The 24,273-nt window shown below is 35.7% G+C and overlaps 1 protein-coding gene across 2 annotated transcripts in view; it reads left to right on the plus strand.

The window, feature by feature from the left end:
- Nucleotides 1-24,273, plus strand: part of klar (klarsicht) — a 609,907-nt gene that overhangs the window by 24,693 nt on the left and 560,941 nt on the right. For both annotated transcript variants that reach the window (XM_075304373.1, XM_075304374.1), the window contains exons 2-3: nt 4,831-5,130; nt 10,574-10,735. In XM_075304373.1, coding sequence (XP_075160488.1) covers nt 4,831-5,130; nt 10,574-10,735 — 462 coding nt within the window. The remainder of the gene's footprint in view (nt 1-4,830; nt 5,131-10,573; nt 10,736-24,273) is intronic.

The following is a 24,273-nucleotide window of genomic DNA, read 5'->3' on the forward strand; positions in this document are numbered from 1 at the left end:
TACGTGCGGTGGTCGAGCCTGCCTTGAACTTTGTACAGCACTAAAGACATTTTAAGAATTTTTAAAACAAACTTTTTCCTTCATCATTTTCTTAAACAACAGAAACAAATTATTATTTTTAATAAATTTTCTTTAGTTTGACAAACAGTCTCAACTTATTTGTAACATTTTGCAATTAGAAAACTATTTTAGCAAAAATTTTTTTAAATAAACCTACATTTTCTTTCATGGTGGGTCAACTTTTTTTTGGGTGAAATTTTAATTTTATAAGGCTTAGATTTAAATCTAAACAGATTTTTAAAGCTGTCTTAATTTCAAAGAAGCCACATCTTTGGCACGGAATCAATACCAAAACCCTTAAGGTTGGCCCACCTTTGGATCCAAGAACACTTTGCTTTTGGAGTATATGTACTGTGCACCCATTTCTCTTCCGCTACACCTCGCGTCAATTGCTGGTCATAGCCGGCAAACAAGTGTGACAAGCGCATCGAGTTGTGATCTTAAAAACGCGAGATCATCATCTTCATTTCGACGTCACAATGATGATGACGACGACGATGGCGATGGTTATGGATATGGCTGGGGATGATGACAATGAATCCACACTGTGCGCGCGCACCCATGCCAATGACGGACACCCAGAGATGATGGCGGGGAGATAGGCGCTGATGTTTTTAATTTGTAATCGATAATGTTTTGTTGTGCACTAAGAGCCATTTAATTCGATAGATACAAATTTACCGCTAGATATCTTTAGAAAATTTCCAGAGGTGGTATGGTTTTCGCCCATTAAAATTGCTCTATGTTTTCCGATAGCAAAACGCGACAACCGACTTATGTGGGTTTGTGTGATTGGATGATGCCGTGGTCATAGTATGCATGATGATGGAGTGGGGATCATGTAATCCATGTGTGTGAAAAACCAAAACAAAACAAAAAAGACGACTCAAGCATATAAAAATTTTAATAATCAAATTATATGCTTGTTTTGTATTGTGTAAAAAGTTTAGGGTTTTTTTTTGGGGGGGAAAAAAAGAGAAGACAACAGGAAGGTAGTTTTACATTTTTTCACGATTTCTAACATGCTAACAATATTTGGATTTTTAATTACACAATTTTTTTCTCTGATCAATTATATATATATTCTAAGATTTCTAAAGTTTATTTCAAATTGGAACAAAAAAAACTTTAGTTTCAAGAGCATAATGTTATTTTTTCACGGCAATATATGACATGTTTGTCGCAAACATGTTATTTACTCGGAAAATAAAAATGTTTCATGTTCCCTGTAAAAAAAAACTAACATTATTATTAGATTCGAATAAATTGGATTCTCATTATATTCATATGTATACCCTCCGCAATAGGATAGGGGCTATACTATATTCGTCATTCCGTTCGACATATTGGTCTTAGAAATTGTTGCCATTATTGGGTTTTTTTCCCAAATTGGGGATTTTTTCGTAGATGGGGACGAAATTTTTGAGTTGAAGGCTTGGCGGAGAATTTCAATAAATTTGGGGATTTTTCCGAAGTCGGTTCATTATATTAAAAAAGAAGCACCACGAATCGTCAAAATAAAAAAAATTCCCACTCATTACACCACGGCATATAAAAGATTGCAAATGGAGCATTAGGACTAACAACGGATCACTGGATTTTATTTTGGGGACATTAGTGCTAATTTGTGCGGTTCGACTGAATTGAATTCCCAATATATCCACATTTTTACTCTCCGCCATAGGATGGTATTAAAATTGTGTTGCCAGAATTGCGGATATTTTTTCGTGGATAGGGACACAGCATTTTATTTTTGACGCCCAATCGCTAATTTGTAATTTTTCCCAGCATTTTTCTATAATTGTTAAATCGTTTCATATGGATTCGGGCCTAAACGTTATCAACCTCATCAGTGTCCATAACTGATTGGGAAATGTATCCCATAAATATAGAAATGATGAAGACACACCACCCGATTTTATTATTTCAATTTTTAGAAGTAAATTTATTTCAATAAAAATAAAAGAAAAATATTTTGTCAAATTTTTATTTCTATAGAAAATTATGTCAAAATTTTATTTCTATAGAAAATTTTGTCAAAATTTTATTTCTATAGACATATTTATCAAATTTTATTTCTATAGAAAACTTTGTTAAAATTATATTTCCATAGACATATTTATCAAAAATTTATCAAAATTATTTATCAAAATTTTATTTCTATAAAAAATTTTGTCAAAATTTTATTTCTATAGAAAATTTTGTCAAAATTATATTTCTATAGAAAGTTTTGTCACAATTATATTTCCATAGACATATTTATCAAAATATTATTTCTATAATAAATTTTGTCAACATTTTATTTCTATAGAAAATTTTGTCAAAATTTTATTTTTATAGAAAATTTTGTCAAAATTTTATTTCTGTAAAAAATTATGTCAAAATTTTATTCTATAGAAAATTTTGTCAAAATTTTATTTTTATAGAAAATTTTGTCAAAATTTTATTTCTATAAAAAATTATGTCAAAATTTTATTTCTAGACATATTTATCAAAATTTTATTTCTATAGAAAATTTTGTCAAAATTTTATTTCTATAGAAAATGATGTCAAAATTTTATTTCTATAGAAAATTTTGTCATGATTTTATTTCTATAGAAAATTCTGTCAAAATTTTATTTCTATAGACATATTTATCAAAATTTTATTTCTATAAAAAATTTTGTCAAAATTTTATTTCTATAGAAAATTATGTCAAACATTTATTTTTATAGAAAATTTTGTTAAAATTATATTTCCATAGACATATTTATCAAAAAATTATTTCAGTAGAAAATTTTGTCATAATTTTATTTCTATAGAAAATTTTGTCAAAATTGTATTTCTAAACAAAATTTTGTCAAAATTTTATTTCTATAGAAAATTTTGTCAAAATTTTATTTCTATAGAAAATTATGTCAAAATTTTATTTCTATAGAAAATGTTGTTAAAATTTCCATAGACATATTTATCAAAAATTTATTTCTATAAAAAAATTTTTTTAAAATTTTATTTCTATAGAAAAATTTGTCATAATTTTATTTATTATTTAATATTTTTTTTTATTATTTATTTATTTATTTCTATAGAAAATTTTGTCAAAATTTTATTTCTATAGAAAATTTTGTCAAAATTTTATTTCTATAGAAAATGTTGTTAAAATTTTATTTCTATAGAAAATTTTGTCAAAATTTTATTTCTATAGAAAATTATGTCAAAATTTTATTTCTATAGAAAATGATGTTAAAATTATATTTCCATAGACATATTTATCAAAATTTTTTTTTCTATAAAAAATTTTGTCAAAATTTTATTTCTATAGAAAATTTTGTCATAATTTTATTTCTATAGAAGATTTTGTCAAAATTTTATTTCTATAGAAAATTATGTCAAAAGTTTATTTCTATAGAGAATTTTGTCAAAATTTTTTTTCTATAGACATATTTATCAAAATTTTATTTCTATAGACATATTTATCAAAATTTTATTTCTATAGAAAATTTTGTCAAAATTTTATTTCTATAGAAAATTATGTCAAACATTTATTTTTATAGAAAATTTTGCCAAAATTTTATTTCTATAGACATGTATCAACATTTTATTTCTATAGACATATTTATTAAAATTTTATTTCTATAGAAAATTTTGTCAAAATTTTATTTCTAAACAAAATTTTGTCAAAATTTTATTTCTATAGAAAATTTTGTCAAAATTTTATTTCTATAGAAAATTATGTCAAAATTTTATTTCTATAGAAAATGTTGTTAAAATTTCCATAGACATATTTATCAAAAATTTATTTCTATAAAAAATTTTTTCAAAATTTTATTTCTATAGAAAAATTTGTCATAATTTTATTTATTATTTAATATTTTTTATTATTTATTTATTTATTTCTATAGAAAATTATGTCAAAATTTTATTTCTATAGAAAATTTTGTCAAAATTTTATTTCTATAGAAAATTATATCAAAATTTTATTTCTATAGAAAATGATGTCAAAATTTTATTTCTATAGAAAATGTTGTTAAAATTATATTTCCATACACATATTTATTAAAAATTTATTTCTATAAAAAAATTTGTCAAAATTTTATTTCTATAGAAAATTTTGTCATAATTTTATTTCTATAGAAAATTTTGTCAAAATTTTATCTCTATAGAAAATTTTGTCAAAATTTTATTTCTATGGAAAATTTTGTCAAAATTTTATTTCTATAGAAAATTATGTCAAAATTTTATTTCTATAGAAAATGTTGTCAAAATTTTATTTCTATAGACATATTTATCAACATTTTATTTCTATAGACAATTTTGTCAAAAATTTTTTGCTATAGAAAATTTTATCAAAATTTTATTTCTATAGAAAAATTTGTTAAAATTTATATATGATTTTATTTCTATAGAAAATTTTGTCAAAATTTTATTTCTATAGAAAATTTTGTCAAAATTTTATTTCTATGGAAAATTTTGTCAAAATTTTATTTCTATAGAAAATTATGTCAAAATTTTATTTCTATAGAAAATGTTGTCAAAATTTTATTTCTATAGACATATTTATCAACATTTTATTTCTATAGACAATTTTGTCAAAAATTTTTTGCTATAGAAAATTTTATCAAAATTTTATTTCTATAGAAAAATTTGTTAAAATTTTATTTCTATAGAAAATTTTGTTAAATTTTTCTACTTTATCCTTGATGGATGGTTCCTAAGATTCGGCGTAGCCAAACTTTCGGCCGTACATACTTGTTACTAAATTATCTTATTTTCTTTTTTTTTTTATTTCAGAAAAATACGGATCGCAATCTAACTAATCAACTTGGTCAAATGCAACGATCGAGTAAAAATAATGCTAATAGCAGCTACAAAAACCATCGCTACTCCTGGGGTAGTGGCCACAGTTCTTCATCTTTACACAGCAGTGCCACTTTGGGTATTGGCTCGGGAAAAGATGATTTGTGGGCTGCCATACAGACAAACTACAATTATATCATGGACACAAACCTATTGGATACTTGTAAAGAGGCTAGATACGAGATAGAGGGCGCCACAAGTGTTTTGGATAACACTACGGATACATGCTTAAAGGTGAGTAAATGCAAACCGAAATACAAATTCGGTGTCATTCAATTTATTAGGCGAGCTAGGGCGAATACAGAATATTAAAAATGTAGCTAAGACGCAATCCAATCTGTAAACTATTGCCGTAGTTTTGTTTCAATTCCATTACTTCAATTTTGTGCGGACTTGAGCGAATTTAAGTACAGTACAACCTCTCTAATCCGACCTAATATAGTTTCGACGTTTGGTCGGATAACTGAATTGTTCAAAAAACAAAAACTTTAAACTATCTAGTTGTTTGTGGTTTTAATATTTTGTTAGACAGCTATTTCAACATTTTGATTTACTAAGACTGATTCAATAGGAAAAATAATGGACATATTTATTTTCGCCCATTGGAACGTTTTAGAACTGCTTAAGTTAGCAGAAAAATTCCGAATTGTAATGGTTTTCGAAAGTTGACTTGATAATTATTTGTTTTTAATGATTAATCGGAGAATTTTATATAATGTGAATCCTCTACGTTAACCCTTAAATGCGCACTGTATCTTTTAAGATACAACCAGAAAAAAATCGTATGTCTTAAAATTTCGAGTTTGTTGTATTAAAAACATAAGTTTCAAAAAATATTTTTGTCTTCAAAATCTATAGTACTTCTGTGTAATCTGAAACCAAAGTTAAAAATTAAATCGTGCCCAAAAAACCTACAAATTGGAAAATTAATAATATTTAGCAGAGATAAAAGAATTGTTGGCAAAAAGAAGTGTAGTGTAAAACTATCAATATCTACTAAAATCAAATTGTTTATTTGTAAACCAAAACTAAGTTTAATGCGCATGGTATCTTTTAAGATACAACCACTATTTTTGCAAAAAAAAAAACAAATTTGAACAAAATGTGATATTCTTTTTTTTTGCTATTTTGTATATTATATACTTTTGTCGGAGGAATCGGTGTTCTTGTGTGTTTAAAGGTTAATTATAAAACCTTGTCATGGTGATAAATTTTAAATAAATTAAATTTACTTATATAGTAAACAGCTAGGTTAGGTTAGTTTAGGTTAGGTGGCAGCCCGATGTATCAGGCTCACTTAGACTATTCAGTCCATTGTGATACCACATTGGTGAACTACTCTCTTATCACTGAGTGCTGCCCGATTCCATATTAAGCTCAATGACAAGGGACCTCCTTTTTATAGCCGGGTCCGAACGGCGTTCCACATTGCTGTGAAACCACTTAGAGAAGTTGTGAAACACTCAGAAATGTCACCAGCATTTCTGAGGTGGGATAATCCACCGCTGAAAAACTTTTTGGTGTTCGGTCGAAGCAGGAATCGAACCCACGACCTTGTGTATGCAAGGCGGGCATGGTAACCATTGCACCACGGTGGCTCCCAAATACGGCCAAAAGTTTTACACGTTTGTTAGAGGGCATATATTAACACTACGTACAAAATTTCGACCGGATCGAATGAAATTTTCTCCTCCAAGAGGTTCCGTAAGGAAAATCACGTGATCGGTTAATATGGAGGCTACTGTAATCATGGACCATGTATATGGACCAATTTTTGCATGTTTTTAAAGAGCATATAGTAACATCAAGTAGCAAATTGCAACCGATCGGATGAAATTTTCGCTTCCAAGAGGCTTCGCAAGAAAAATCTGGGGTCGGTTATACCTAAAAGTGGACCTATATGGCCCATTTGCAATACCATCTGACCTACATCAATAACAACTACTTGTGCCAAGTTTCAAGTTTCAGACGGAGGAATATCGCTATTTTCACTTTCCAGAGGCTCCGCGAGACAAATGTGGGGTCGGTTATACCTAAAAGTGGACCTATATGGCCCATTTGCAATACCATCTGACCTACATCAATAACAATTACTTGTGCCAAGTTTCAAGCCGATATATGGAAGTTGGCGTGATTTCAACAGACGGGCGGACATCGCTAGATCATCTCAGAATTTCATCACGATCAAGACTATATATCCCAGTAAAAACAGTGGAGGTTATGCTAAAGGAACAACTTTAAAAGCACTTCCAAAAAAGTCCTCCCAAAAATGTTCTTTATTTTAATTTTTTTTTAAATTAAATTTTTTATATCTGAACAAAATTTAACTTGATTTAAATTTTGGCGTAAAAATGCTAAATCTAATAAGTATTTATGATTAGGCATTTCAATTTTTATTCTATTATAGTTGTTCAAATTGGGCTTTTTGGTCAGTTAGTTTTTGTATGAATTAAATGAAACTACTTTGTTTCAACGTTTCGTTAGTTCTATCCAACTTCATCTGGAGTTTTTTATACCCTCCACCATAGGATGGGGGTATATTAACTTTGTCATTCCGTTTGTAACACATCGAAATATTGCTCTAAGACCCCATAAAGTATATATATTCTGGATCGTGGTGAAATTCTGAGTCGATCTGAGCATGTCCGTCCGTCCGTCCGTCCGTCTGTTGAAATCACGTTAACTTCCGAACGAAACAAGCTATCGACTTGAAACTTGGCACAAGTAGTTGTTATTGATGTAGGTCCGATGGTATTGCAAATGGGCCATATCGCTCCAATTTTACGTATAGCCCCCATATAAACGGACCCCCAAATTTGGTTGCGATTGCTCTAAGAGAAGCAAATTTCATCCGATCTGGCTGAAATTTGGTACATGGTGTTAGTATATGGTGTCTAACAACCATGCAAAAATTGGTCCATATCGGTCCACTTTTACGTATAGCCCCCATATAAACGGACCCCCAACTTTGGCTTGCGATTGCTCTAATATAAACGGACCCCCAAATTTGGTTGCGATTGCTCTAAGAGAAGCAAATTTCATCCGATCCGGCTGAAATTTGGTACATGGTGTTAATATATGGTCTCTAACAATCATGCAAAAATTGGTCCATATCGGTCCATAATTACATATAGGCCCCATATAAACCGATGCCCCGATTTGGCTTGCGGAGCCTCTAAGAGAACCAAATTTCATCCGATCCGGCTGAAATTTGGTACGTGGTGTTAGAATATGGTCGCTAACAACCAAGCAAAAATTGGTCCACATCGGTCCATAATTACATATAGCCCCCATATAAACCGATCCCCAGATTTGACCTCCGGAGCCTCTTAGAGAAGCAAAAGTCATCCGATCCGACTGAAATTTGGTACATGGTGTTAGTATATGGTATCTAACTACCATGCAAAAATTGGTCCATATCGGTCCATAATTATATATAGCCCCCATATAAACCGATCCCCAGATTTGACCTCCGGAGCCTCTTAGAGGAGCAAAAGTCATCCGATCCGACTGAAATTTGGTACGTGGTGTTAGTATATTGTCTCTAACTACCATGCAAAAATTGGTCCATATCGGACCATAATTATATATAGCCCCCATATAAGCCGATCCCCAGATTTGACCTCCGGAGCATCTTAGGGGAGCAAAATTCATCCGATCCGGTTGAAATTTGGTACGTGGTGTTCGTATATGGTCTCTAACAACCATGCAAGAATTGGTCCATATCGGTCCATAATTATATATATCCCCCATATAAATCGATCCCCAGATTTGTCCTCCGGAGCCTCTTGGAGGAGCAAAATTCATCCGATCCGGTTGAAATTTGGAACATGGTGTTAGAATGTGGTCTCTAACAACCACGTAAGAATTGGTCCATATCGGTCCATAATTATATATAGCCCCCATATAAACCGTTCCCCAGATTTGATCTCCGGAGACTCTTGGAGGAGCAAAATTTATCCGATCCGGTTGAAATTTGTAACGTGGTGTTAGTATAAGGCCGCTAATAACTATGCCAAAATTGGTCCATATCGGTCTATAGTTACATATACCCGATCCCCAATCACACACAAATTGGTCCATATCGGTTCATAATCATGGTTGCCACTCGAGCCAAAAATAATCTACCAAAATTTTATTTTTATTGTCAAAATGTTATTTCTATAGAAAATTTTTTCAAAATTTTATTTCTATAGAAAATTTTGTCAAAATATTATTTCTAAAGAAAATTTTTTCCAAATTTTATTTCTATAGAAATATTTTTCCAAATTTTACTTCTATAGAAAATGTTGTCAAAATTTTATTTCTATAGAAACTTTAAACTTAATTATATACGTATTTATTCGGTCTTTGTTAGTTTAATATATACCACGTATGGACTATGTGGTATATATTACGGTGTTAGGAAGTTTTAAGATACCTTGCCATCGGCAAGTGTTACCGCAACCCAAGTAATTCGATTGTGGATGTGAGTCTTCAGTAGAAGTTTCTACGCTATCCATGGTGGAGGGTACATAAGCTTCGGCCTGGCCGAACTTACGGCCGTATATACTTGTTTTTTTTATTGAAAATCCTAGAGGCAAGATTTTTTACATTTTTATATGATGGGTATAGTAAGTTCTACTTACAACTAGTTTTACAAATCCTTATTAATTTAAAAAAAATGGACATCACGATACAAATTCTACAAAAATTGCAAATTTTTGAAAATATTTGAGGTCAAATGTATTAAAAATCATATAAAATTATAAAAATTATTTATTTGGCTGAACTCAGATCACACGTTAAAAAGTGATGCATCGCCACGTTAAAAAGTGATGCATCGGCTATTGAAATGCTGGCCATCCGTCCTAGCCCGTGTTAAATTCATCGCTTCTGCGCCAATTTCGCACCACTTCCGGAGCCAACACGTACTACTTTTCACTACTTTTCTGGCGACGCTTTTTTGCTGGGTATACTTTATGGGGACTGAGACCAGTATTTCGATGTATTGCAAATGGAATGACAAACTTAGTATCCCCCCATCCTATGGTGGAGGGTATAAAAATGAAAATTCCAAATCTCGATAAATGTTGCAAAATGTTTATTCACGCACGATACGTGTGGTAGCCACTCACACTCACGAACATTCAGGAAATGAAAACCAGTAGTCAACCACGCTCACGAACGTGACTTACGACATATTTACGAGACTCACAACATTTTCCAAGCGGTAATGAGCAAAGGTAACAAAATTCATAAATAGAATATAGTGCGACAGCTAAATTAATTTCAGTTAACAAACGAGTAAGAATTAAATCTTTTTTTTTTTCGTAAGCGTGAATTTGCAGAAGTTTTATTCACGCACGTTCACGAACTGATTTTATTTCTCACGCACGACATATTTGTTGTAGTCCCATTCACGGAAATTGATTCAGATTTTGTTCACCACTCACGTGATTCACGTGTGAATCACGCACACATAGTCTATACCTATATTTCCTTTTTGTCGGTTTGTGACTCGGCTAAATAGATTCCATCGATTAATTTCGATTACCATACATCCATGTAAAGCGATAAAGGTAGAAACAAAACATACCTATATTCACCATTCAGAGGTGAATTTTAATTACCTCGGTGGTTGTCTACAATATTCATGAATAGTTTACTAACAAAATTTCCCATTGTCTACTTTTAGATGCTTGATGAAAATATCCGAACAGTCGGATCTAATGAAGACCCCAAAGAATTACGCAAATGGCTGAGAGATATGGAACACAAATTGGAGAGTGCACCTTCCTTATCGGAAGCCACCATGTTAACTTGTGCTGAATTGCAAAAACACTTAACAGAACATTCGGTAAGTATGTTTTTTTTAAATATTTTTATTTATTTTATTTTGATTATCGCATTTGCTATACTGTCCCAGTATACAAGAAATATAAGTTTTCGCCCAAAATTAAATTTCACTTTTATATAGACCTCCCTCTTGCCCGCCTTGTTTTTCAAAGTGTAAAAAAAATATAACCAAAATGTTTGCAATTAAAATTTTAATTGCATTCTAAAAAAATTCAATTAAAAATTTAATTGGTTCAACAAAATCAAACACAGAAATCGATTAATTGTTTATTGGAACAATTAATTATTAAATTAAATTTTTAATTGGAACAATTAATTTTTTAATTGAGTTTGGTGATGGATAATATCATTTCTGTGATTGAAGAAATTCCAATTAGTAATTAATTTGATCAATTAATTTCGTGATTGAAGACAAAAAAATATTTTTTCTGTGTAGTGAAACAATTAAACTTAATCGATTAATTTGAAATTTACAGAGAACGCGGGGTTATTGAATTAATATAGGGTACCTGATTTTTCTATATGTACTATATGGTCGGGGACCCTTTGCATGAATTTTTGAAAATTGAAGTAAATTTTCCAATTTCCTAAAAATTTCAGAGAAATTAATATAACATATCTGATTTTTCGATATATGGTCTGGAAAGGGCATCTTCCTCCTTGTCCTACTTTTTAAAACTTGAATAAAGTTTCCAATTGGCAAGAAATTTTCAGAGAACATGGGGCATGTTATGAATATAGAGCACCTGATTATTCAGAAGAACCCGCCCGCCTTTTTGAAAACCTAAACATCTCCGATTTTCTTGAAATCTACATGGAACCTTATTTACATCGGCACGTGGGCGCCCAAAACTATGCTATATAAACATAACTGCTTAAATCTATGCGCCACTTGTGCGTTGATCGCTATAGCGATAATTGTCTGTTGATGACAATAAAAGCTACGTAGCCTAGTGAATAGTGTATTGGCTTACAAACTATTCGATTCTCCATCCAGGCGAATGGTAAAATATAAAAAAAATCTATAAAATCAAATAATTTCTACTAAATTTTTTGTATTTTTATACCCTCCACCATAGGATGGGGGGTATATTAACTTTGTCATTCCATTTGTAACACATCGAAATATTGCTCTAAGACCCCATAAAGTATATATATTCTGGGTCGTGGTGAAATTCTGAGTCGATCTGAGCATGTCCGTCCGTCCGTCCGCCCGTCTGTTGAAATCACGCTAACTTCCGAACGAAACAAGCTATCGACTTGAAGCTTGGTACAAGTAGTTGTTATTGATGTAGGTCGGATGGTATTGCAAATGGGCCATATCGGTCCACTTTTACGTATAGCCCCCATATAAACGGACCCCCAAATTTGGCTTGCGATTGCTCTAAGAGAAGCAAATTTCATCCGATCCGGCTGAAATTTGGTACATGGTGTTAGTATATGGTCTCTAACAACCATGCAAAAATTGGTCCACATCGGTCCATAATTATATATAGCCCCCATATAAATCGATCCCCCGATTTGGCTTGCGAGGCCTCTAAGATAAGCAAATTTCATCCGATCCGGCTGAAATTTGGTACATGGTGTTAGTATATGGTCTCTAACAACCATGCAAAAAGTGGTCCACATCGGTCAATAATTATATATAGCCCCCATATAAACCGATCACCAGATTTGACCTCCGGAGCCTCTTGGAAGACCAAAATTCATCTGATTCAGTTGAAATTTGGTACGTGGTGTTAGTATATGGTATCCAACAACCATGCATGAATTGGTTGCTATCGGTCCATAATTATATATAGCTTCCATATAAACCGATCCCCAGATTTGACCTCCGATGCCTTTTGGAGAAGCAAAATTCATCCGATCTGGTTGAAATTTCGTACGTGGTGGTAGTATATGATATTTAACAACCATGCCAAAAGTGGTCCATATCAGTCCATAATCATATATAGCCCCCATATAAACCGATTCCGAGATTTAGTTTTGGAGCCTCTTGGAGGAGCAAATTTCATCCGAGTCAGTTGAAATTTGGTACGTTGAGCTAGGATATGGCCGTTAACAACCATGCCTAACTAGGTCCATATCGGTCTATAGTTATATATGGCCCTCAGATAAATCGATCCCCAGTCACACAAAAATTGGTCCATATCAAGTTCATAATTGTATATAGCCCCATATAAGCGACCCCCATATTTCAATGCTGGATACCTTGCCACCGGTATCCATGGTGGAGGGTACATAAGATTCGGCCTGGCCGAACTTACGGCCGTATATACTTGTTTTTTTCAGTCAACTATTAACCAAATATATTTTGGAGACTTGTCAGTGTCTTTTAATAATTATTATATATTTAATTTGACTTTAAAGTAGAGTAGGCGTTTACAAAATATCCACAAGAAATTTAAATAACCAACTTAAATTTGAAAATCTGTTGAAATCACTCTTACGCAATATCTCTTAAAGCCAGATCTCTCACCACATCAATCGATAGATATTGTTTTATTTTAAATGTTGGCAAAAATTAAGCGAAATAAAAACTAGCGTAAACAATAATTTCGCCACTAATAGCATGCATAATCATAGAAATTAAATTCGCCATTGGGGGTTTCTGGTAAAACTTGGACAAAATGGCACGCAAACATCAAATTGTGATTTATTGCTTTGTTAAAAAAAAAAAAAAAAAAACAAAAAAAAAACAATTAAAAACTAATCTGCTACATTTCCAAGTTTCCCATCGATTTCTATATACTAGGTGAGATATTGTGGAATAGATAAAGGTATAAAAATTCCGTATACGGGAGGGGAATTTATGTGTGCTTTATGTTATCAAAATCTAATCGAACTCATCAGATGGGACTTCTAAAATCAAGCCAGTTTGTCATCACTTTCATCACCGAATGTCATCATTATTCACAATAAAAATAAAAATAAAAAAAGAAAGTGTCTTATGCCACAAATTTAAATTAAAATTTGCCATGAATAACAAGGAGTTTAAGAATAAATCATAGCCACCACAATAGTGAAGGTTAAAATTAACTCACACTGAAATCATTGAAACAATTGGCGGCTTTTCAAATTTTCCTTGAGTTTAGTTTTTTTTTTTTGGTTTGTGGTATTTAGATTGACTTTTACTTGCCTTTAGCCATGCCGCTAAAGAACACAAAAGATGCATTAGTAGCAGCATCAGCAGAAGCCGGCTTTGATGGCAGTTATTATCTGTCTGTCTGTCTAACTCCTGGTGTATTATATTTGTTAGGGATGCCAGTTGGGGCAATTCGATTACGAAATATGTCCAAATTATTTTAAAATATTTTTTGTTTTAATAAAGAGTTTTTGAATAAAGTTTTATAATCTTGGTTGAAGGAAAGTTACAGAATTTTTGTGATACACATTGACTTAAATTTTAGGACACTCAATTTGTGTAATATTTGGTAGAGTAAAATAAAGAATTTTAATTAAATAAATGAACGTTTGTAATCTTTAAAACATTTTTTCTGTAAATTTAGGAGACGAAATGTGGAAATATGCGTCCTTCGGTATTTTTATACCCACCACCATAGAATAGTGATGGGGGTATAATAAGTTTGTTGTTGTTGTAACAGTTTTTAATGTAGTTTCATCCATTTTGTTCTATGCTTGTGTAGTTCAGCTGGTAGCCAGATCAAGGAACTCTGCGACAAGGATAGGGTGTGTCCAGAGTGATCTGGTAGTGAGACGGGTAGGCTTAGTTGGGCAAGCAAAAAAGTGACGAGTGTCATGTGGCCCTTGATTACATATGGGACACACGTCAGCTTCGCTGCTATCAATCACTGATAAGTATGAATTGAGGCGGCTGCACTTGCCTGATCTTAGTTGGGCCAAAACTAACCTTGTCTGTCGTGGGAGGTCTCTCTCCTCCGGTGCAATGGGCGGCGGTCGGACTCCGAGAACAGGATTAACCTTGTAGCCTCTCACCGCTTCAGCTACAGTATCCTCATGAATCCTGTTCAGACATGTCTGGTATGCTGCCTGATCTAGAGGCTCTCTTTTGTAACGCTGGATCTCTGGCTCTAGAAGGTGAAGGTCAACCCTTACATTCCTGGGTGGAGGTAGTCTATCCACAAGATGGTGATTCGGATGACAACTTCGATGGCAACCCAAGAGGTACTGCTTTGACAACATGTAGTTGTGTCGACGCACTGGGATGATCTTGGTCTCCGCATAAAGGTGATCCAGGGGTGTACTGCGGAGACATCCTGTTGCGGTTCTAAGGGCAGCGTTCTGACAGGTCTGTATGTTATTCCACTGCGTATCGCTCGTTTGAGGTGTCCACATTGGCGCTGCATAGTTTACCACTGACCGGCCAATTGCCTTATATGTAGTTAACAAGGTTTCTTTGTCCGCACCCCAAGTGCTGCCGGCAAGCGACTTGAGGACCTTGTTTCTACCGCGGAGCTTATCACAAATTGCATTGCCATGGGCGGACGACTTATAAAGGCTGTCGAATGTGACCCCGAGAATCTTGGGTTAATTTGTTGTCGGAATTGTTTCGCCATCGACTCTGACATTCAACTGCCTGCGTACTTCCGCCGTCCATGTAGTGAAAAGTGTGGCTGAGGATTTGGTGGGAGATATCCTCAAATTTCTTGCAGTGAAATAACTGGTAAGATCAGCGAGGTAGACATTTAATCGATCGCAAATGTCATCAACAATGGGCCCGGATGCCATGATTGTGCAATCGTCCGCATAAGACACAATCTCGACGCCGTCAGGAGGGGGTGGAATCGCGGACAGGTAGAGGTTAAACAGTGCCGGAGATATCACCCCGCCCTGGGGAACTCCCTGTTTAACTCTACGGGGTTTTGACTTCTTGTCCCTTGTCCACACATATAATTCAGAACCCAACGTTTCGCCCCTGCCGGTAGGGACGTATTCTCGATGTCCTCGAATAATGTGGCATGGTTGACCGTATCGAACGCTTTCGATTGTTTCTACCGCGGAGCTTATCACAAATTGCATTGCCATGGGCGGACGACTTATAAAGGCTGTCGAATGTGACCCCGAGAATCTTGGGTTAATTTGTTGTCGGAATTGTTTCGCCATCGACTCTGACATTCAACTGCCTGCGTACTTCCGCCGTCCATGTAGTGAAAAGTGTGGCTGAGGATTTGGTGGGAGATATCCTCAAATTTCTTGCAGTGAAATAACTGGTAAGATCAGCGAGGTAGACATTTAATCGATCGCAAATGTCATCAACAATGGGCCCGGATGCCATGATTGTGCAATCGTCCGCATAAGACACAATCTCGACGCCGTCAGGAGGGGTTGGAATCGCGGACAGGTAGAGGTTAAACAGTGCCGGAGATATCACCCCGCCCTGGGGAACTCCCTGTTTAACTCTACGGGGTTTTGACTTCTTGTCCCTTGTCCACACATATAATTCAGAACCCAACGTTTCGCCCCTGCCGGTAGGGACGTATTCTCGATGTCCTCGAATAATGTGGCATGGTTGACCGTATCGAACGCTTTCGATAGATCAAGCGCCACGAGGACCGTCCTATGACACGGCTTGGGCTGGTTAAGTCCCCTATTGATATGTGTCGAAATGGCAAAATGTAAGGCCGTTCTCGTACTGTGTACCTTACGGAATCCATGTTGATGGTGGGCAGCTGGAAAATTCTCCACAAGGCTGGGGAGGAGTAGTGCCTCAAGTGTCTTGGCTACTGGCGAGAGAAGGGATATCGGTCTGTACGATTCACTTTTACTCGAATCTTTGCCTGGCTTCAGTAGTGGAATCACTCATCCCATCTTCCAGACATCGGGTATAATGAGGACAAGGACAAATTGAGGAGTCTGGTCAGGTACTCAACTCCCAGTATTCCCAGATGCTTCAGCATTAGCATTGAAATTCCGTCGGGGCCCAGCACCTTAGATGGTTTCGCGCTGTTGATGACATTGGTAACTTCGGCAGCGGTAAATTGTGGTGTGTCGTCGGCTCGGAAACCACGTATGCGACGAGTGGCTCTCCTTTTCGCTCTATCACTCTCGGGATGCTCGACAAACAGTCGGTTGAAGTATTTGGCGCATCTCTTCGGATCAGTCACAGTCACGTCGCCAAAGGTGACTGAAATCCCATCATCCCTTGTAGCGGGGTTCGAGAGGGCTCTCACTGTTGACCAGAATTTACCAGTCCCTGTCCCTAAGTTACATTGCTTCAGGTGCTCTAACCAAGTGTTCCTCTTGTGCTCGTCGACTATCTTACTAATCTCTAGATTTAGTTCTCTGATTCTAGGATCAGCAGGGTTAGCACGACGGCGTTCATCACGCTCGTCTGCGAGTCCCGCCGCTTCGGCTGGGAAGTTGGGCCTCACTTGGGCAATTCGACCAGCGGGTATGAAGCGAGCGGCTGCTGCGTTGATGATGTCCCGGAACGCCTTCTGGGCAACATGAACATGAGAGGGGGACGGGAGCTCACTGATCGGTGATTGATAAACGTCCGGCGTTCAGAGGTGATGAAATCGGAGGGTCGGTTAATGGTGAGAATTATGGGGAGGTGGTCCGATCCCAATGAAATGACGGGTTGCCAGGAAACGTCATTTATCAGACCAGGCGACGCTAAAGATAAATCTGGCGAACTGCTGCAGTCACCCATAATTCTCGTGGGGGCTTCTTCGTTCACCGTGCAAAATGTGGAGTCATCTATCTGCTCTGCCAAAGCTATGCCTCTCTGGTCATTACCTAGGAGTGAATGCCAAAGTTCATGGTGGGCATTAAAGTCCCCTAGAACCAATCGGTTATGCCCTCACAATAGCCACTCAATGTTTGGGCAATAACCTGGAGCACAGCTACCAACCGGCGGTATATACACATTGTATAGCTCTATCTCGGCAGCTCCAGACTTGACTGCTACCCCCATACATTCCATATACGTGTCACTAGTGTCGGGCACAAGCGGGATAGGTCTATACTGCACGGAACGATGTATTATGAAAGCCAGGCCACCACCTCCACTTCTTGTGCGATCCTTTCGAAGCACATTGTATCCATCACAATGGCGTAGGCTGCAGGTGGAATTCAGCTTAGTCTCCTGGATCGCTGCGACCCTTATCCTTTTCCGATTCATAAAGTCCACGATTTCGCTAATCTTACCTCGGAGCCCGTTGCAATTAAATTGCAAAAACGATGCTCTATTCGGAACTGGAACAACAATATTAGGTGTAAGATGCTGCGGCGGAGAATATTGTTGAACGGGAGATGTCGGGTGGGTCGCATAGTCAGACGACCCATTGCTGCTATCGCTGGCACAGCATCCTGCCACGTTGTCAGTGTGACTATACTCCCGCAGCGATGTTAAGCCGGAACAGTTCCGGTAATGCACCCACTTCAAGCACCGGTTACACCTGACCGAAACCGAACGGTGGTGGATCAGGTTTCGGCAGACTGAACAATACCATGGTCCGAGGTTCTCCTCTATCCCGGCTCGGACCAATAGCAAACGGAGAAGGCTCCCCGGGATGCACCTTCTCCAACACAAACAATACGTACACTGATGTGGCAGCCGCTGGCCAATGGATGGGGTCATTCGGGTCAATCCGGTACACAGAACCCGCCGCTGTGGGATTGTTTGTCATTCCGTGTGTAACACATCGAAATATCCACTTCCGACTATATAAAGTATATATATTCTTGATCAGGGAGAAATTCTAAGGCGATATTAGCATGCCCGTCTGTCTGTTGTAATCACGCTACAGCCTTCAATAATTTCGCTATCGTCCTGAAATTTGGCACAGATTCGTTTTTTGGTTGCAGGCAGGCTAAGTTCGAAGATGGGCTATATCGATCCAAGTTTTGATATAGTCCCCGATTTGGGGTCTTGGGCTTATAAAACACGTAGTTTTTGTCCAATTAGCCTGAAATTGAATATCTAGAGGTACTTGAGGGACATAAGGACCAAAAATGGTAACAATGAACTACAGTATGCTTAAAAAAAATGGTCACGATTTGGCGTCAATGATTTTGTTCTTTACTTTTAGTTCATTTTTTTCTTCAATGACAGGGTGTAATTTCGTGAGTTTTACTTAAGATGTACACCAGGACATTAAACGCTTTGTGCAAATCACAAAATGTGGAATATAATTTAGTTCAATTTTCGCACGAGGTAGTTCATTATTGCTATAAAACAGTTTTTTTTTCTCTGTGTACTTAACATCGAAAAATATAGTAGCGGATTTTGGTCTAAAGACCACTCTCAACCATCTCTGAAAAAAGCACGAAGATCGGGGAACTTTAGCACAATTTTCAAAAAGTTGTTGCAAATCCCCCAAAATTTATTATACCAATTGGAATCCCTACCCACTGTATGCATGTACTCTTTTGAGCCGAGTGTAAATTAGTTAGTTCGCGCTTGCTCTGTAAGAAAGTACATTTCATGGCAAATTTACCAATTGTTTTGGGCCGTTATGAGGAGGTAAAAGTTTATCTACGATTGCATGTCATGACATTGAGAATTTATTTCAATCGTGTTTGAGCAGTGGAGAGTCTCAAAACTAGAGCAGTGGTAAAAAAAAGTGAGGTTCTGAAATGAAAAATTGGAAACAATTATCTCGTATGGTAGGTAAAAAGAAACTAAAATTGCAACTTGGAGTAAATTTAGATTAATTCAAATTGAGTAGTTGGTTAAGAGGTATTAAAGACTTTGCAAAAGTAATGACATGACAAGCTAGTCGACCTATTTTATTTAATTTAATTGTACACAGCATTATAAGATGGACATTATTAATTAATCATTTTGGTGTCTATTGTACACAAAAACAAAAAAAAAAAGTTTACTTGGATCCAAAGATTTTGACCTTCCCTTTAAGGGTTTTAGTATTAATTCCGAGCCAATTATACGACTTCTTGGAAATAAAAACATTTATTAGAGAGCTATCTAATCTAGGCTCTATTAACCCTTTCACTAACGAAACATACCTAATGTTAAAAACTTTAAGTTTTCTTCTTTTTATACTCACCACCATAGAATGGTGATGGGGGTATAATAAGTTTGTCATTCGGTTTGTAACATATCGAAATATCGATTTCCGACTATATAAAGTATATATATTCTTGATCAGGGAGAAATTCTAAGACGATATAACCATGTCCGTCCGTCTGTCTATCTGTCTGTCTGTTGTAATCACGCTACAGTCTTCAATAATAAAGCAATCGTGCTGAAATTTTGCACAAACTCGTCTTTTGTCTGCAGGCAGGTCAAGTTCGAAGATGGGCTATATCAGTCCAGGTTTTGATATAGTCCCCATATAATCCGAACTCCCGATTTGCGGTCTTGGTTTCATAGAAACCGTAGTTTTTATCCAATTTGCCTGAAATTAGAAATCTAGAGGTATTTAAGGACCATAAAAAAGTGTGCCGAAAATGGTGAGTATCGGTCCATTATTTGTTATAACCCCCATATAGACCGATATCCCGATTTTACTTCTTGTGCTTATAGAAACCGTAGTTTTTATCCAATTTGCCTGAAATTAGAAATCTAGAGGTATTTTAGGACCATAAAGAGGTGTACCAAAAATGGTGAGTATCGGTCCATGTTTTGGCATAGCCCCCATATAGACCTATCTTCCGATTTTACTTTTTAGGCTTATAGAAAACGTAGATTTTATCAAATTTCCCTGAAATTAGAAATCTAAAGGTATTTTAGGACCATAAAGAGGTATGCCGAAAATGGTGAATATCGGTCCATGTTTTGGTACGGTCCCCATATAAAGTAAACTTCCGATTTGGGGTCTTGGTTTTATAGAAACCGTCGTTTTTATCCAATTTGCCTGAAATTAGAAATCTAGAGGTATTTTAGGACCATAAAGAGGTGTACCAAAAATGGTGAGTATGGGTCCATGTTTTGGTATAGCCCCCATATAGACCGATCTTCCGATTTTACTTTTTGGGCTTATAGAAACCGTCGTTTTTATCCAATTTGCCTGAAATTAGAAATCTAGAGGTATTTTAGGACCATAAAGTGGTGTACCAAAAATGGTGAGTATCGGTCCATGATTTGGTATGGTCCCCATATAAAGTAAACTTCCGATTTGGGGTCTTGGTTTTATAGAAACCGTCGTTTTTATCCAATTTGCCTGAAATTAGAAATCTAGAGGTATTTTAGGACCATAAAGAGGTGTACCAAAAATGGTGAGTATGGGTCCATGTTTTGGTATAGCCCCCATATAGACCGATCTTCCGATTTTACTTTTTGGGCTTATAGAAACCGTCGTTTTTATCCAATTTGCCTGAAATTAGAAATCTAGAGGTATTTTAGGACCATAAAGTGGTGTACCAAAAATGGTGAGTATCGGTCCATGATTTGGTATGGTCCCCATATAAACCGAACTCCCGATTTGGGGTCTTGGTCTTATAGAAAACGTAGATTTTATCCAATTTGCCTGAAATTAGAAATCTATAGGTATTTGAGGACCATAAAGAGGTGTACCAACAATGGTGAGTATCGGTCCATGATTTGATATAGTCCCCATATAATCCGAACTCCCGATTTGGGGTCTTGGTTTCATAGAAACCGTAGTTTTTATCCAATTTGCCTGAAATTAGAAATCTAGAGGTATTTTAGGACCATAAAGAGGTGTACCAAAAATGGTGAATATCGGTCCATGTTTTGTTATAGCCCCCATATAGACCGATCTTCCGATTTTACTTCTTGGGCTTATAGAAAACGTAGATTTTATCCAATTTCCCTGAAATTAGAAATCTAAAGGTATTTTAGGACCATAAAGAGGTATGCCGAAAATGGTGAATATCGGTCCATGTTTTGGTACGGTCCCCACATAAAGTAAACTTCCGATTTGGGGTCTTGGTTTTATAGAAACCGTCGTTTATATCCAATTTGCCTGAAATTAGAAATCTAGAGGTATTTTAGGACCATAAAGAGGTATACCAAAAATGGTGAGTATCGGTCCATGTTTTGGTATAGCCCCCATATAGACCGAACTCCCGATTTGGGGTCTTGGTTTTATAGAAACCGTAATTTTTATCCAATTTGCCTGAAATTAGAAATCTACAGGTATTTTAGGACCATAAAGAGGTGTACCAAAAATTGTGAGTATCGGTCCATGTTTTGGTATAGCCCCCATATAGACCGATCTTCCGATTTTACTTTTTGGGCTTATAGAAAACGTAGATTTTATCCAATTTGCCTGAAATTAGAAATCTAGAGGTATTTTAGGACCATAAAGAGGTGTGCCGAAAATGGTGAATATCGATCCATGTTTTGGTATAGCCCCCATATAGACCGAACTCCCGATTTGGGGTCTTGGTTTTATAGAAACCGTAGTTTTTATCCAATTTGCCTGAAATTAGAAATCTAGAGATATTTTAGGACCATAAAGAGGTGTACCAAAAATGGTGAGTATCGGTCCATATTTTGGTATAGCCCCCATATAGACCGATTTCCCGATTTTACTTTTTGGACTTCTAGAATCCGAAGTTTGTATCCAATTTGCGTGAAATTGGAAATCTAGAGGTATTTTCGGACCATAAAGAGGTGTGCCGAAAACTGTGAATATCGGTTCATGTTTTAGTATAGCCCGATCTCCCGATTTAACTCCTTGGGTTTCTAGAAACCGTAGTTTTTATCCGATTTGTTTGAAATTGTAAATATTCTGGTATTTTAGGCTCACAAAAACGGGTATCGGATTTAGTTTTTATCGGTCCATTTAGTAAGGCCTCCGATTTCACTTCTTGGAGGTGTAGAAGGCGTAATGATCATGAAAATTGCTTGAAACTCAATGTAAAATTTCCAGATTTTACTTCTAGTGTGGAAATCTACAGATTTAAGATTTCAAATCAAGCCTTTGTCAGCGGAGGAAAGAGGAAAAATATTGGTTTTTAAAGATCAAAATCTCTCCAATCGAGCCATTGGAAAACAAATTTGGAAGATCTCTAAATGTGGTTAATAATTTTATAAAATTAGTCTCAGAATATGGTACGAAAAAGAGGTCCCGGACGAACACCAAAACTCTCGAAACGTAAAAAATTATTCGGACCGCATCCCGAGAAAATGTTTTTGCAGTGCAAATAAAGAGTCAACTCGATCGTCTACAACCTTGCATCGAGCCAAAAAACGATCCGGACTATCGACTTACAAGAAGGTAGTGACTCCAAATCGTGATGATAAACAAAATACGACGGCCAAAGCGCGATCCCGGAGGCTGTACACGACTATGCTGACGAAGTTTGACTGCGTGGTAATGGACGACGAAACCTACGTCAAAGTCGACTACAAGCAGCTTCCGGGACAGGAGTTTTATACGGCAAAAAGAAGGGGAAAGGTAGCAGATATTTTCAAGCACATAAAACTGTCAAAGTTCGCAAAGAAATATCTGGTTTGGCAAGCCATCTGTACCTGTGGCTTGAAAAGCAGCATTTTCATAGCTTCCGGGACTGTCAACCAAGAAATTTACGTGAAAGAGTGTTTGAATAAACGTCTGCTGCCTTTCCTGAAGAAACACGGTTGTTCCGTACTGTTTTGGCCGGATTTGTCATCTTGCCATTACGGTAAAAAGGCCATGGAGTGGTACGCCGCCAACAACGTGCAGGTGGTTCCCAAGGACAAGAACCCTCCCAATACGCCAGAGCTCCGCCCAATTGAGAAATACTGGGCTATTGTCAAGCGGAACCTAAAGAAGACCAAAAAAACTGCTAAGGACGAGCAGCAGTTCAAGGCAAACTGGCTTTCTGCGGCGAAGAAGGTGGACAAGGTGGCTGTACAAAATCTGATGGCAGGTGTCAAGCGTGAGGCCAGGCAATTCGGTTTTGGAAAAGCGAAAGCCTAACTGAATATTTTTCCTGAATTTTATACTAATTGAACTTGAAAAAGAAATTATATTTGATTTTTTAAATAAACAATTTCACCGATTTACACGCGTTTTCCCTTGACCACATTTTGACCGTATCACCCTTTAAGTTATATTTATATAGCATAGCTTGCGGCGCCCACGAACCGAATAAACAAAGTTTCTTTAACAGAAACCAACATTTAGTTTGGCACCGTGGAGCAGTGGTTGCTACGTCCAAGGGTCGTGGGTTCGATCCCTGCTTCGGCCAAAGTTTTTTTTTTTTTTTAACATATATTCAAGATATGTTCGGAAGATTCCGAAAAAATGTTTAACATTACATTGTAGTATATTAAATTTTGAACTGTAAAATGTGTCTTATTAATGACCTAAAGTCAGAAAAGAACAGTGTTTGATATAAACGAAATGGACTGTGTTGTTGTTTCAAAAATAACTTTTTTTATTGAAAAAAATAAAAATTTTGTAACAAACGAATTTTTTTGGTGATAAAAGTTTAAAATTTTCGAAGCAATTCAAAAAACTCTAACAAAAGAAAAACGTTTTCGGTACACGTTTTCCAAACGTTTTTTTTCTTTGTGTGTATGTTTATTTCGCACCTTGTTTTCGTAAATTTGATATACGATTTTTGTTTGCTTGAATATTGAACTTGTTTTAAGTTAATTTCATGTATCTGTATGAAGTACTAAAATAAAAATAGATA

The sequence above is a fragment of the Haematobia irritans genome, chromosome 4, assembly GCF_050003625.1.
Source record: "Haematobia irritans isolate KBUSLIRL chromosome 4, ASM5000362v1, whole genome shotgun sequence".
In the NCBI taxonomy this organism is placed as follows: Eukaryota; Metazoa; Arthropoda; class Insecta; order Diptera; family Muscidae; genus Haematobia; species Haematobia irritans.